General features: G+C 43.6%; 1 protein-coding gene across 1 annotated transcript in view; it reads left to right on the top strand.

Annotated features, from left to right (window-relative positions):
- Window positions 1-16,747, top strand: part of LIPH (lipase H) — a 28,030-nt gene extending 11,283 nt beyond the window's left edge. Inside the window, exons 4-10 of the mRNA XM_073358905.2 lie at window positions 572-673; window positions 2,340-2,429; window positions 4,496-4,663; window positions 5,667-5,762; window positions 12,237-12,348; window positions 15,335-15,508; window positions 16,660-16,747. Of these exons, the coding sequence (XP_073215006.2) occupies window positions 572-673; window positions 2,340-2,429; window positions 4,496-4,663; window positions 5,667-5,762; window positions 12,237-12,348; window positions 15,335-15,508; window positions 16,660-16,747 (830 nt within the window). The remainder of the gene's footprint in view (window positions 1-571; window positions 674-2,339; window positions 2,430-4,495; window positions 4,664-5,666; window positions 5,763-12,236; window positions 12,349-15,334; window positions 15,509-16,659) is intronic.

The following is a 16,747-nucleotide window of genomic DNA, read 5'->3' as shown; positions in this document are numbered from 1 at the left end:
TCCCTGCTCCTGCCTTGGGCAAATCACTTCAGCTCTCTGCCTCCATTTACCCAAACACTGAATAATACTTTCTGTCCTGAGCTCCAGGAGAACTGCATAGATTAGTTAGTTAGTGAGTGCCAGTCCTGTGTTCTGAACACATGGAGCACTACATCACTGATAGGCCTTATGCAACAGTGTCAGGTGCAAAAACCCTACATGGAGATGTAGTTATTTCTGCTAACTAACCCTCCGAACAGACATGGTGAGCCCTGTCAGCCACATGCCAGGAACATAAGCTGCCTTGGGGCCTCTCTGAGGAAGAAGGAACTCCGAGTAGGGACAGCAGGGTCTTGAGGGGGAGCCCTAGGAACCTATGCTAAGGAAGAGGCTCAGACTGAGGCTTATATTTTGTACTTCACCAGGAGGGAGGGAAAACCCTGTAACAGTTTGTGTGTTCTCAGATGCTAACCCAGTGTGTGAGTGTGCTGTATCCGGGGTGGAGTGGGGACTGCCCATTCACAGGGATATAGAGAATCATTTAAATAGCACCACATTACAGTCATGCCATAATAATCATTTTGCATTTCAGGTCTTGACCCAGCAGGCCCCTTATTTAATGGGAAACCCCCTGAGGAAAGGTTAGATCCTACAGATGCCCAATTTGTTGATGTCATTCATTCTGATATTGATGGTAATATTTCATTTCTTCCTTCTCTGTGTTTCATTAGATGGAAACCCAGGAACTAAACTGGTGCAGGAGTGAGAAGGCTACTGTGAGGCAATGCCTGGGCTCCTCTCTCATTGGCTGGAACACTGTGCCTGCAGGGGGCAGTGATCTAACTCAGATCACAGGGTTATGCCCAGGCTGCGTGGGGGTGGCAGGGTGGGTCCCATTCTGCACAGGTCAGAAAATGGGTCACTATTCACCCCAGAGCTATTTCTGCTGCGTTACTGGTTTAACAGGACGTATCTCAACAGCCAAACCCAGAGGACTCAGTGACATGGGTGGTGCCGAGCTTCACAGCCCCCAAGGGAACACTGGCCGTTCCTAGGTCTGCACAAGGTGCACGTGTGCTGCTATAGACCTGCATGGGATACAGCTTGCTTTGCTGGCCGGGGGAGAGGCATTATGGCCCCTGGAGAGGGAGGGCAGAGCAGTCCTTGTGTTCCACTAAGTGCAAGGATTTCAGCTGTGAGCTGGCAAAGGGAGAGCACCCCCATGTGCATAGCACCTCAGAGCCAGCTCTGCCTGGCTGTGGGAGCGCTGCTGCTCGCAGTGGTCACAGATCACTAAGGAACTGGAGCCAGGAATTAAAATAGCAAAAGCTAATCACACCAACTTGAAAAGCTGAACCGTTTCATTCCCTTGGACATAGTGTTAATAACATAAAACTCCATGGCTGCTTGTAACCTGCCCTGTGGTCCTCAGCTGGGAGGCATTACACAGCTTTGCATAACGCTGCCTGCCTTTATTATTCTCCTTGGGCCAAGAATACTTTCATCAGGTGAATCTGTATCCTTGGCATCATCCTGGATTCTGAACCTTTCTTCCCACACTGTTTCCCAATCACCCCATCACCATTTGGTAATTGCCCCCCCGCAGTTCCTCCTCTGCTGAAACCCACACCCATATGTTTGACTTCTCTGACCTAGACTACTGTATCGCTCTCCTCCATGGCACTCAAGACCCACCTGCCAGACTCCAGCAGCATATGCTAATGGCTGTGGCTCCCCTTAACAAAGCAGCATCACCCTGTTCTCACACAGCTCCACTAGCTCTGTATTCATTTCAGGATCCTGTTCAGAATCCACCTCCTTGCATGAGATCAAGCCCTGGCCCATATCTGTGCACGGAGGGGACCATCCACTCATGGATTTTCTCCTCCTGCATGGAGGAGGGATGTCAGCAGTTTCTAGAAGGTGCTCTGTGAGTCCAAGATCTACCCTTGGATAAGGCAAGAAGACAGGCCAGGGTCACCACTGTCTGGACCATCAATTTGCCTTCTTGAAGGCCTGGCAAACTCCTTCCCTAAGAAGGCCACAAAACCACAGAGATTTAACTTACCTTTTTTCCCTCCCATGGTTTCTCTGCAGGTGATGGGCCCAGATACACATCATGCACATGTCACACACATTGTCTTGTTGTGAGCATTTAATGTCATTATCTAAAATATGGCAATGGGGTCATTGTCTTTTAGTTCAATGATGCATAAATAGATTAAGGAAGCTAAATCTCTTGCACAGCTGAGACTGCCAATGCTAAAAGAATCCAGGTTATTTGTTCCTAATTCTTCATCTGAAATTTCTTTTCCCGGCACTTTAAGATTCTTTCTAAAAATGATATTTTCTTTGATTAGGACTAGGCTACAGAGAAGCTTTAGGACATATAGACTTCTATGCCAATGGAGGAACCGACCAGCCCGGCTGTCCACAAACAATATTTTCTGGTAATGAAATGCACTTTGCATTGGGAAAACTAGGACAAAATATTTTCAACAAATCACCCAAAGAAGTGTGGGGGAAACACTCACTGACAGTAAAAAAAATCCACAACCAACTTTTTGAAAAACAACCCAAAAGTCAGATCCCCAGCTGCTGTATATTGGGGGGTCGCTACACTGAAGTCCAGGGAGCCACGCTGATTTGCACCAGAGGAGGATCTGACCCATAACCTTTTGCTGTTTCATCCTGGATTTTCTGCTCTCTTCCAAGTGAGCGAATGAGATCAAATTTTGCTGTGGAGCAAATTTGCATGCATAAATTCAGTGAGCAAGTTTACCCCCAAGAACTTGTAGAAATGTTTAGAAGATGTGGGATTTTTTATTTAAAAAAAAAAAAAAGCAAATTCAGTGTGAAAGCACAAGTGTTACCAGTAATGAGTCCCCAGAACCAGTGCAGAGAACAGTGTAAATGGAGAAGACAACACTGAGGCAATGATGCATGTCTTGGCAATGACAGACATTTTGGCACTCAGGAGACCTGTGATCTGTTCCTGCCACTGAGCTAGTATGTGACCGTGAGCAAGTCGCTTTCCCTTTGTGTGCCTCTGGTTCCCTTCCCGCCCTTTGTCTAGTCTCTTCTATTGTATAAACTCTTCAGAGAGGTACTGGCTCTTGCTGTGTTTAGTCAGGCACTAAAAAAATATAAAACTTGTGTATTTTAAACAAAAATTTAAATTCTACAGAAAACACTGAAATTTGCAGCAAACCCATACATTTGAGACCAATAGCAATGTTTTTGCAGTGTAAATTTCCACTTGCCCTGGTTAGGCATTGATATCATGTCCATAAAACCATGTGTCTAAACTGTGAGACAGCAATTTGAGGCTTTAGCTCCTGGCAGTGAGGACATCTAGAGTCACCCATTGAAGAGAGGGAAAAAATGCAGCATGTGTGCTGGGGAAAGATGCCAAGCCCTGCACTATTATACATCGGGCAACAACCTTACTAAGGAGTCATGGTCCATGGAAACATTTTTCAAAGGACTTTTATGGTGGGCTGAAGCTTGTTTTGCTTCAGAGGTGCAGATCTCTTATGTTGCTTAGTGTAGCCATCATTGCCCTTTTCTGTAATGCTCTGTGGCATTTTTCAAGGGTAGCACACACAGGAATTTAGCTTTGCCCTGGCTATTCTCACACATCCTGAGTCCCTCTCCTGCTGTTTGTAGGTCTTTAACAGAACTTCCTTACAGTTCCTGTGAGGTCACCAGCATGCCAAATTGGAGAGGTGGGCATTTTGAGGCAGGTTTTAGTACACTGCTGTGTGTTTCAGCACAGACCATGGAATCAGTTGCTTCTGTAAGAGCTTTTATCAGGAATGACAAGAGCTTATGCAAAAGGAATGCACCACCTAAGTGACAACCCCAGCTAAGAACCGGGTGGCTAATTCATGAGGTGGAGTAGAATCCATAGTTGTGCATACCAGCAGTGGCTCTGCAGTGCTAACCATAGGCTAGTCTTCTTTTAGTCTGGAGACAGGTATGACTTGAAGGTACATATGAAGCAGACAGTGTATGGTGAGTATGAAGGTGCCATTTTACAGTGTTTTTAAACATACCCATACTTTTGGGCCTGGTCTCATGAAAGTCCATTGTGGTTAGATTACTTGAGGCACTGTTTAGATTCTAAGCCCCTGTTCATTGGTAGGAACAGGTATGTCCCGGTTGACAGCCCAGAAGCAGTGGGCACAATCAGTGTCTCTGGCCCAGAAGCAGTGGGGGATAATCTGTGTCCAGCCCAGAAGCAGTGTGGAGCGCTTAGGGTCTCCTTCCATCTGATTTATAGTGCGAGTTGCACAAGCTGCGCTGGCTCAGAGTTTCTTGCTTTACAGGATGTGCAGCTCTACATCAAGTTGCTGGACATGATTTAACGTGACCCTGTGAACATCTCTTGTGTTAAGAATGGACAGTGATACTGTCACAACAACAGGGTGCTTGCTGTTTTGCTGTTGCACTAACATTTTGCCTGCCTTACACAGATTTCTAATGAAATATCCCTTTTCTTTGTGTCAACAAGGATCACAGTATTTTAAATGTGACCATCAGAGGTCTGTTTTCCTGTTCCTGTCATCCTTGAAAGAGAGCTGCAACATCACTGCATACCCCTGTAATACATACAGAGATTACAGGAACAGCAAGTGTGCCAGCTGTGAGGCTTTCCAGCCCATGCCATGCCCCGTCCTGGGTAAGGATGATGCAGTGTCCAATGTGGATAAAAGCTGTGTATTGGAGATGGTTTTTAACAATCCAAGGGACTCATACTGCTGCCTGTCACACTGTACCCTATGTTATGCCATGTAACCTGTAACAAACATTCTGGTACATGTTGCCAAAGGACTCATGGGACAGAGCTGTTTGCAGAGTCCCTTAACACATACAGCCTTTGCTTCCTTCTGCGGGTGGGTGGGTGGGTGAGATGACACCATTTCACATCTGGAAAGGTAGGTATAAATCCTAGCTTACGTTACAAGTGAAAATGGATTTGGATGCTTCATTTAGCCTTTGTACATTCACATCACAGTTACTGCACAGATCAGCACTCACAGGAGACCGAACAGCCAAATCAAGAACTTGTAGATTTTTCTGGGGGGCAGAGCAGAATTCACATACTTTTGGGGAGCTGAATGGGGATAAGCACATGCTCCTGCTAAGTGCTGAGTGCTTCCAAGAGGTGTTCAGTATCTTAAACCCTTACTGACTTCAACAGGAGCTGCTGAATCCTCTCCACTTTTGAAAATCAGATCACTTGTTTTACTTGTCCAAATATACATTTAGGAGTGTAACTTTAGGCTCTCATGTTTGGAAACCCTGGCTCTAGAAAATATACTTGAGCTCCTGGAAATAAACTTCCAAAGTAAGGGAGATTATTGTTCTATTGAGCAACACTTTGTCTTGACAAGAGACAGCAGATATTAAAAAAGGATGGCTCTTAAAATATGGGATGGACAGAAAACAGCCATATTTAGGCCTCATTCCTGTGAGCACTAACACATGGGCTTAGCTTACTCACATGAGTATACAGAGTATTAGGGATTTTGTCTATGCTGTGTTTTATCAGTAACTATTTGCAATATTCACCTTGTGGCTGAAAAGCAATTTGGTATAAATCAAGCACTAACTTGATTTCTTTTCAGTCATTTGGTCTTGTACAGTCACCTAATGCTGAATTTTCACACTGTGGTCTACAGGTTATTATGCTGACAAGTGGAAAAGCTATTTAATACTAAAGAATCCTCCTGTGACTAAAGTGTTTTTTGATACATCAGACGAAGAACCATTCTGCCGTGAGTGATTAACATTCCTTCAACTTTGCATTGAGGACTCTCTCTGTCAGCAACAGCACTTACATCGAATTCAGAACAGTCAGTTAGCTGTCATTGCATTTCACAGCTTGTAGCTGATGGATAAAATGCATTTCAATTTGCAATGATAGCACTCTGCCCCAAAAGGGCAGATACACTTGGCACAGTGACAAAACAATCTTTCCCTATCAGCTCCGTAGAGACACACAGGAACAGACCAGTTTCTCTTTTAGAACTAGTAAATTTGGTGATATGTGAATAAAGCCTAGGAAAAAACAGTAACTGTCTTGGGGTCTAATCTTACTACCATTGAAGTCAATGGCATACCTCTCAGTGAGTTTAACTGTGTGAGATTGAACTGTTAACCCTTAAAGGTGACCTGCAAAGAAAAAACAATAGATATTTATCAGCTTTATGATGGATGATGAAGCAGTGACAAGTGTTTGGGTTTTCTGTTTTTTTAACTTTATCTGCTTGGGTTTTTTTCCCCACGAGAAATTCAGGTTCTGTGTAGGCTGGAAGGTTCCAGGATGACTGGAGAGTAGGGAAATGGTGACATCACAAGAATCCAGGAAGTAGAACTGGAGCAAACTGGAGAAAGGAAGGGGTTTTCAATTAAACCATTTCAAACTCTGTTTGCTTTAACACTCGTGTAACTCAATTGTTGATTGCCACTGTGGCTAACAGAGGATTCAGCACTCCCAGCTCTTCAGAGTGCTAGAGTTCACAATAAACATCGGGGAGATCTCCAGCAAAGCCAGGGAGACCACACTAGACATTTCTAAGGTAAATCCCTTTCAGGTCTTCTTAATCCATCATACACAAATACAAATGAGCACAAGCCCAACTTTCCAAAACTCCTTTGCAGGTCACCCTTGAAGGCTCTCTGTAAAACGCAGTTTTGCTCTGACAGTGACTCTGTACAATGACACGGTGGTGCCCCATGTTTATTGGCAAGTCAAATTATGTGAATGTGGAGCATGTGGGAAGAGGACAAAAGGAGCTTCCACCCAGAGCTGACACAACCCAAACAAAGGCCAAGTGCAATTGGTGTTCTCTCCCCTGCTCCTGCCTCAAACCATGGGAAGGAAGTGGGCTGCAGAGGAGCAGGCTCCATCCCATAAGGATGTAGTAGGCACCCTCCCTCACTCTGCCAAGAAGCTCAAAGAGGCAGGGTGTGTTCCCCTGGGGCAGTGCAGCTCTTAAAGGGTCAATATAACCCTCAGTGACTTCTGGAGCAAATATGCTCAGTGTAAGAATACCAAGATGTTTTGTCCAACTGCCAGTCCTGCTAGGGATTGGAGAGTCTTTCATTCTCTTGCCTCATCACTGGGAAAGGCTCTGCCAGCCAGACTCTGAGCTCAGCTAAATCTGCACAATTCTCATTGTCTTCAGAGTTGCTCTGCTGTGACTGGGGGCAGGAGGTGGTCCTGATGCCGCTGCTTAGCTAACAGATGTGATCTGTGAGCTGGAAGAGAATCATGCTCACTGTCCTAGAGCTAGGGGGACTCTTAGTTTTAATGGGATTAAAAAGTAGCAAAAACCTATTTTAGCCCCTAAAACAAGCAAGTCGGACAGCAAACATGCACAAGGGAAAGTCTGCAGAGTGAAAAGGTGCCTTTATAGGGAGACACATTTCAGAGCAGAATCAGGCTTTAAACAGATACAAAAAATTCAAGTTTGTTTCCATAAAGAACAAGGAAAAAACACCTGGCAACCTCAAAAACAAGAGAGAGAAACTGTGGGGTACACAGGCAGGAACTGGGAAAAGACACCATGTAGAGATACAAAGGGGACTGATCTGGGCAGGAGGAAGCACACGCACAGGGCTGGACAGAAGGGATAGCGGGCGGAGAGAGACTGGAGCAAGCAGGAGCAAGGATAAATTAGTTGAGAAGAAGCTGGCACAAAGGAGAGAGGCTTCACTGGGCAGGAGTGATAGGACTGAGGAAAGGGTGTTCTGGAAACAAAGAAAGAGTGAGTGGATAAGAAGAAATCAAGGAGCAGAGAGAAAAGGACTGAGCAGAAGGGTGAAAAACCTGGAAATCGTAGGAAAGAAAAGGAAGGGAATAATTTAAGCAGGAAGGTGAAAGATCTGTCATCATCCTCATGGCAAATCCCAACAGGATGTAACCTCCTTGCAGACTGAGCATCAACTGGATCACTCTCTGACGAGGTCCTGAAGGCATTCTGACAGCAATAGACATAGACTGAACATCCAGCCAATCTCACTGCGCCACTGAAATGTTTGGTGACCACATGATCCCCAGCCATGTAAGCAGCATTCATTGGTAAACATGCTTTGTAATTCATTGGTCTTCCATCCTAATAATATGTCCATACCAAGAAAGCAATAAACCAAAACAGCACTGATAGAGGCATTTGCTGGGTTCAGCTATGAATATCCTCACTGCTGATCTATTCCTCCCATTTAATATGGAGCAGCTGACGAAGATGACAATAAATGAAAATGTAACCACCATTTGTCAGCCTTCCTCAGCACCCATGTTTCACTGCCATACAATAGAGTGGGTAAAACCATGGTCCTATAGATCTGCAGCTTCCTAGCAAGATTGATGTCCCAATGTCTTCACTGAGGCTGTTGAACGGCCCGAAACATGGCTCTCTCGCACAGTCTGTGATGCTTCCCAAGTATTTGACAGTCACCACCTGCTTGAAGTCCCGTCCGAGCAGGTTAATATTGAGCTGGGTGTAATCTGGAGTTGGACGCTGCATGATGGTCAGCAAGTTGGTTTAATCCAGATAAATAGCCAGACCAATGCTCGCTGCTTCTTGCCCAACCAGATCAGCCATCAGCTGCAGTGATTCACCACACTGAGCCAGCAATGTCATTGGCATATTCGAGATCTCAAAGCAGAATGGTGTTCAGCGCAACACCAAAAGGCACATCCTCACGTTTATCCATCAATCAGTACCAATACTGAACAACAATGGTGACAGGATGCAGCTTTGTTGAACTCCCATGGAGATAGGAACCATACCATGTATCTGCCATGGACTTGAACGCAGCTTTCCATTCCATTATAGAGTTTTTCTTTCAATGACACTATCTTCCCAGGGATGCTGAGTCACGTCATCAGATCCCATAAGCTTACCTGATGCACTGAATCAGAGGCATGACGGAAGTCTATAAAAACTGCTGCACACAGCTTATTAAATTCAGCCATCTCCTCCAAAAGCTGCCTTAAGGTAAAGATCTGGTTGACAGTGGAATGAGCAGGTCTAGAGCAACACTGAGTATCCCAGCCTTTGCCACAAAGTGCGTTAGTGATTCAAGACATTAACATGGAATTGAAGACTCCCTCTGGGGGACAGCATAATACCTCTGTAGTTGCTACATTCTGCCTTATTGCCCTTTTTGAACAGAGGCAAAATAACCACCTTCTTCAAATCATCAGGGATGATATTAGCGTGCCAGAGGGTCTGGAGGAGTCTATGCAGCATGGTACAATAATACTCTGACCTGTCTTCAACACCTCATGGGTGATGTTACAAACCCTGGTGCCTTTCCAGACTACAGCTTTTGGACAATAGACAGTCAACCTGTGGGACTTGTTGCCAGGGGATGGTATGAGGGCCAAAACTGTAACGGGATTCAAAAAAGAATGAGGTAAGTTCATTGATGACAGGTCCATCAATTCCTGTTAGCCAAGTTAGTCAGGGATGCAATCCCATGCTCTGGGTGTCTCTAAGCCTCTAATTGCCATAAAATGGGAGTGGATGACAGGGGATGGATCACTTGATGATTGCCTATTCTGGTCATTCCCTCTGATGCATCTGGCATTGGCCACTGTCGGAAGATAGGATACTGGGCTAGATGGACCATTGTACTGACCCAGTATGGCCGTTCTTATGACTGATTCAGATCTCATTTTGGTTGAAGAAAGGTTCTTAACTGGATCTTCCTGGCCCTCTTCAAATGGAAAAGGGAATGCAGGCAGCAGTCAATTGAGGAACATATTGAAATGATCTACCCATCGATGCAACAGATCTTGCATAGTGGCTAATGCTGCCATCTTGATTCTTTACTGGACAAGCTGGTGCCACCTTCCCCCACAAACACTGCAAAGGTGAAAAGACGGTGTGGAGATCATGCCTGATGGCAGCCTGTTCTACACTCGCTGCCTGAGTCGATCACCATGATTCCTTATTGTTCTTACAAAGTGACTTGATGATGTTCCAAAGCTGAACCCATTCAGCTTTTGCTTTCGCTCTTGACAAACATCTTTAAAGACTCGAATTGTAGTCTCACTTTTTTCTTAGTTGCGAATGAAGTGAGTGAGCATGTCCTCACTGATTCTTGGATGACATCTGAAGTGACGAGCCCCAGCACTGAGCTGGCAGCAGTTTGCACTGACAACTTGAAACAATACCATTCCTCATCAGGTGACAGGAAGTGAGACTTAAGTCTCTAATGCTTCAATGGCCTTATGCAGTTCAGAATAGATGACAGAACATAAGAACAGCCATACCGGATCAGACCAAAGGTCCATCTAGCCCAATATCCTGTTTCCTGACAGTGGCCAGTGCCAGGTGTTTTAGAGGGAATGAATAGAACAGGTAATCATCAAGTGATCCATCCTGTTGTCCATTCCCAGCTTCTGGCAAACAGAGGCTAGGTACACCATCCCTGCCCATCCTGGTTAATAGCCACTGATGGACCTATCCTCCAAGAATTTATCTAGTTCTTTTTTGATAGCTTAGTTGTAATAAGAGGTTTTAATTGAATTGGACTAATTTTGGCCCATTAACTGGCTGACATCAAAGTCAGAGGTGCACTTTTGCCAGCTAAAGCTGATGATCCAGTGTCAAGTCCGATGCCTCTGCAAACTCCTACATCTATGACTGCCAATGGTTGTTAACAAAGTCACAATCAATAAGAGTCCTAGAGAAACCATCTGGGCTGTACCATGTCTGCTTGTGAATCTTGTGGTGATGGAAAAATGAGTCAGTGATCATGTCGCTGGCAGCTGCAAATTCCAGCCATTGCTGCTCATTCCTATTATTTATTATTTGGATTACTATAGCACTTAGGATCCCCAATCATGGACAAGGATGTCATTGTGCTTGGTGCTGTACAAATACTGAATACCCAACTTCCCAAGTGAATTTGCCCAGGAGTCATTATCCTCTTCTACCAGGACATTAAAGGTGCCCAGGATCATCTCTTCCTGGGGTTTCATTTAAGACTATCTGCGGTTGCTTGTAAAAAAAATCTGCAGCCACATCATAGGTGTTGGTAGAACCATAGACTATGCTGATGGGAAGATGCCCACAGTTGGTATGGAATCACATGCTGATAAATCGCTCAATTAATCTCCTGCCAATCCTACAATGCCTATCAGGCATTAGGTAAAAGTACAATAGCCACACTTTGCTGGCGCAACCCATCAAGTTCTCAGCTTTCTTTTCACAGCTTCCTGGCCAGGGCACTTCACATAAAGCACAGATCTCAATTCAGGGTTTTTAACTGCTGGATGAAAAGGAGGATGTTAGCTGTTTCAAACAATGTTCAGGTGTTCCATGCTCCAGTTTTACATTTGCCATCAACACACAGAATGACAAGATGGCCCTTTTGCAAGGTTTCATTGGTCTTTTTTGTCTCAGCAGCAGAGAAACTCTTGGCCATTTTGGCTTCAAGGACAACTGACCAGGTTGTCCCAAGTAGTTGGATTCAGTATACATACTCTTGTGCTATGAATGTACCCACCCTAGAAGGTGGGGAAAAATCCTGAAGTGAATCAAAAAGAAAAGGGAGAAAAAAAGATATGAGAGCAGACAACAGATCTGTGGAAAATTTCATAAATTCCAATCCTGAAAGGGACCCTTGTGCTCATTTAGTCTGACCTCCTGTATAGCACAGGCTATATACAGAACTGCCTCAAAATGATTCCTAGAGCAAAGTGTAGAACAGCTAGAGACAGCATGCTTGGCTAGGCAGTGCAACAGCAGAGGAGATGGGCTAGAAGGAAGAAAGTGGCTAGTTGAGAGAGTCCAAGTAGACAAGGTGGGCAGTTCAAGAGCAGTAAAGGAAGTTCTGGAGAACTAAGGAAATCTACATCATGCAGAGGGGAAAGAATCCCATATGAAAAGAGCCATGTGGAAGGGTCAAGTGAGAGCCTGCTAGGAGACAGTAAACAGAGTAGAGTGGCAACAGAAAGGAAAAGGTCCACTGCAAGGAAATGCACAGTGAGAAATGGAGAAGAGTGATCATGTGAAGGGGCAAAGAAATGAAGCAAATGAGAAGGGGCTAGGAGATGACAAGCAAGAGGGAGACTGAAAGTTGAGAGTGAAAGGAAGCAACAGAAGCAAGACACAAATGTCAGATAAATGAGAGGAAAATGTGCTCCATCTGCAGCTCAGCTTCCAGCCCAAAGCACTTTGTCAGAAAAGGAAAGAAGTTGAATCTAACCGTGCTCTCCCTCTGCCTTGCAGTTCATCATTACTTGGTGGATATTATTATCTGGAACAAAACTGTTAGAAGAGGCTCCCTCATAATTAAACTAACAGATCAAGCTGGGAACACAGCAGAATCCACAATCAATCAGTAAGTCCTACTGGGTTCAAGATCCAAAACTCTTGGCAATTAATTTAGGCCAATCAACCCCTGGTGCTGGCAGGAAGCAAGCACACAGGATTTGGGGGTTGCTTGCACCTCATGGAATAAATCCCATGTAAGCAGGTGTAAATTAATCAAACTATGTGACTCCAGTGGAACTTTTCCAGTTTACACCAGTTGAGCATCTGGCCTTGAGAGTATAATCTCCAGAAATACTGCATTATTCTCAAGGGTGAAATGGTGATTCATGTGATTATGCAAATTTGTGAGACTAATCTAATCTTGCTACAGCCAGACATTTCCTGCATGACCAGTTTTTCAGTGACTCTTCAATGACTTGTCAAGGAAGTTCTAGCTGCATATTCCTTCAGCTTTGAGTCATATGCGGCTTATGCTGGATTTACTTGCATATCTAAAACTCTCTAGTGTTTCATGGTATGTACTCCATGCATTTCTAAGCATTTAATAACCCGCCAGGCACCATGCATGAAGGAACAAAGACATATTCAGGTGAAATTGTAAATACTTTTCACATAAACACTGGGTTTCATCTTGCTGACCTTCTCATAGCTCCTAAATATGCTAATAAAGCACATCAAATTGAATGCTAGACTCTGAAAATGTTGCACACTTCCAATTACATCTCCATGTTTACATTTGTAATGGAATTTGCCACCATAATCCACTAGTGGTGGAATAACAAAGCAGCATCTACATTTTTAAAAGACTTTTGATTATGGCAAAGTTAGTTAAAATACTACATTATACATTACTTATTCAGGATCCGTATCTTTAAATATCCATCCATATATAGAGAGACCTTCATGAAGTACGGTCACATGTGCATGTTTATTACTGTTGCACTGAAAGGTTGCTGGTATTTGCTTCAGGTTGGGGGGCTGTCTGTAAGCAAGGACTGGCCTGTCTCTCAAGATCTGTGAGAGTGATGGGTCGTCCTTCAGGATAGGTTGTAGATCCTTGATGATGTGTTGAAGAGGTTTTAGTTGGGGGCTGAAGGTGATGGCTAGTGGCGTTCTGTTATTTTCTTTGTTGGGCCTGTCCTGTAGTAGGTAACTTCTACAGCCACGCTCTACGATACAACCACATTTGCTCCAACCCCTCAGACAGAGACAAACACCTACAAGATCTCTATCAAGCATTCTTACAACTACAGTACCCACCTGCTGAAGTGAAGAAACAGACTGACAGAGCCAGAAGAGTACCCAGAAGTCACCTACTACAGGACAGGCCCAACAAAGAAAATAACAGAACGCCACTAGCCATCACCTTCAGCCCCCAACTAAAACCTCTTCAACACATCATCAAGGATCTACAACCTATCCTGAAGGACGACCCATCACTCTCACAGATCTTGGGAGACAGGCCAGTTCTTGCTTACAGACAGCCCCCCAACCTGAAGCAAATACTCACCAGCAACCACACACCACACAACAGAACCACTAACCCAGGAACCTATCCTTGCAACAAAGCCCGTTACCAACTGTGTCCACATATCTATTCAGGGGACACCATCATAGGGCCTAATCACATCAGCCACACTATCAGAGGCTTGTTCACCTGCACATCTACCAATGTGATATATGCCATCATGTGCCAGCAATGCCTCTCTGCCATGTATATTGGTCAAACTGGACAGTCTCTACGTAAAAGAATAAATGGACACAAATCAGACATCAAGAATTATAACATTCAAAAACCAGCTGGAGAACACTTCAATCTCTTTGGTCACTCAATTACAGACCTAAAAGTGGCAATTCTTCAACAAAAAAACTTCAAAAACAGACTCCAACGAGAGACTGCTGAATTGGAATTAATTTGCAAACTGGATACAATTAACTTAGACTTGAATAGAAACTGGGAGTGGATGGGTAATTACACAAAGTAAAACTATTTCCCCATGTTTAATCCTCCCCCATCCCCCACTGTTCCTCAGACGTTCTTGTCAACTGCTGGAAATGGCCCACCTTGATTATCACTACAAAAGGTTTTCCCCCTGCCCCCTGCTCTCCTGCTGGTAATAGCTCACCTTAAGTGATCACTCTGGTTACAGTAAAAAGAAAAGGAGTACTTGTGGCACCTTAGAGACTAACCAATTTATTTGAGCATGAGCTTTCGTGAGCTACAGCTCACTTTGAAGTGAGCTGTAGCTCACGAAAGCTCATGCTCAAATAAATTGGTTAGTCTCTCAGGTGCCACAAGTACTCCTTTTCTTTTTGCGAATACAGACTAACACGGCTGTTACTCTGGTTACAGTGTGTATGGTAACACTCATTGTTTCATGTTCTCTGTGTATATAAATCTCCCCACTGTATTTTCCTCTGAATGCATCTGATGAAGTGAGCTGTAGCTCACGAAAGCTTATGCTCAAATAAATTTGTTAGTCTCTAAGATGCCACAAGTACTCCTTTACTTTTAACATAGAATTTTGTATTTAGCATATGTTATACAGTATACATGGCTGCCTAAATGAACATATAGGTCCATATAAAAGGCAGTGTTTGAACCATGATTGGATTTAATCTATGACTTTGAGTTCAGGTTGAAGGCAGAATCAGAGCTCAGATTCTATTTTGGGGTCAGATTCAACAACACCAAAATCTTGTGAGCTGTTCTAACTAGATTTCAGTCTACGGTGTCAGAAATCAAATGATTTCCCAAGATATCCACCCTCTTGAATGATAAAAATCATACCCTTCTCATGAGATTTTTCCCACCTCTGAACAAGACCATAAAAGTAGATGCCTTGGGGGTTTGGTGGGGACTGGGTACCAAAATCATAAGAACAGGTTTGGATCTGAGAATCTGAATTGATAGCCCACTCTCAGAAAAATCAGCAGGAATTCAAGAGCCTGGCACTTCTCCATAACCTCCATTGTGAATATTACACGGAATCTAGTCAAAATGTGATTTGCTTCTTAGTGAGTATATTCTAAATTGTCTGCTTTCTGTTTAGTGAAGTTGCAACTTTTCAACAATACAACCAAACTAGTGTGCTAGCTGGATTTGACCAGGATTTTGAAAAAATTGCAAGAATTTCCTTGGCATTTTCCACAGGGTCTGTAATAGGCCCAAAGCACAAACTCAGGATTCTTCAAATGAGGTTAAGGTCAATTACAAATCCAGAAAGGTAAGTGGATGATTACTAACAATCTCCATACTGGCAAATTAGATGGTTTTAAATGTTTCATGTGGATTACTGGGCTGATTGAGGCCAGAAGAATTACATTTAGACCACATAGTCTAATTACCGTACATATATTTTGGGGTCAAATTCTGCCCTCAAATTTATACATACAATTCCCATTGTAGTCACTGAGAATTTTGTATCTATGCTTGAAGACAGAATTTGGTTTATTGTCTCTAAAATGTGTAATCTGGGATCTCAATGTACAGTTTTATTCAGGCAAAATTTGCATTGATTAAAAGGAGATTTAAATAAGGGCCTTGGAAAGAAGTATAGGCCCTTTATGCAGTTACAAGGATGTTGCCTACGGCTCAATACTATACTGAAAATAAATGTGATGCAAGTAAATACAAACGTTCAGCATATAGAGGCTGACGAGTTTTCTTGTCTTTGGGACAGTCTGTGTGAAATTTCTTGAGCAACAGGCCATGGATCATCTACTTGTGTTAAAAATAAGGTTTATTAACAATAGAGAGAAAATGGTAGCAAAATAAAAGGAATGAACTGCATATTTAGATTTCTCATAAATTCTGCTAGATCAGGCACTTTGGGCTTCGCTACAGAATAATAAAAGGAAAATTTATTCTGTTCCTAGTAAGCCAGGTCTCTTCTCTCCAACCCTCTCTTGCGACACCTCTTCATTTCTGTGTCTCAGATCTCCTCACTCCCTGCTTTTCAAGTTCCAGGTCCATATCCAGTCCTTTGATATATCTGGTTTTCATGAGCCTCTCACCCAAGCTGTCACCTAGGAGATAGCAGCAGACTGACCCCCGTCTGCATTGACTTCATCCTCTGGAAAAGTCTTTTCTAAGGAGAAAGTGGCTATCACTTTCTTTTATCATTAAGAGAGGCAAGAGACTTTTCCAGTGCAGAATGTCACAAAAAATCTGGTTTAAATATTCCTGTGATCCACAGCATAGGCAGGAAGCAACCCCACCTCACCTACCAGCCCCTCTTTTCCGCCTAAGCATACTACAGATAACTCATTCTATACAAATCCCTAAAGTGCTATAAGAGGACATGTGAACAAAGAAAAGAGGGTAGCTTGTTTTTATATCAATGGCTTCTTTTGTTTATTTATTCTCTTTATGCAGGCCACATCTGTGCAGATATGACCTTGTACTGCTGGAAAACACTGAAATAATCTTCAAACCTATTCCATGTGAAAACATGCAAACTTGA

This window comes from Lepidochelys kempii, chromosome 9, assembly GCF_965140285.1.
Source record: "Lepidochelys kempii isolate rLepKem1 chromosome 9, rLepKem1.hap1, whole genome shotgun sequence".
In the NCBI taxonomy this organism is placed as follows: Eukaryota; Metazoa; Chordata; order Testudines; family Cheloniidae; genus Lepidochelys; species Lepidochelys kempii.
Note: the sequence above shows the minus strand (reverse complement) of the source record. Positions and strands in the feature narration are given on the sequence as shown.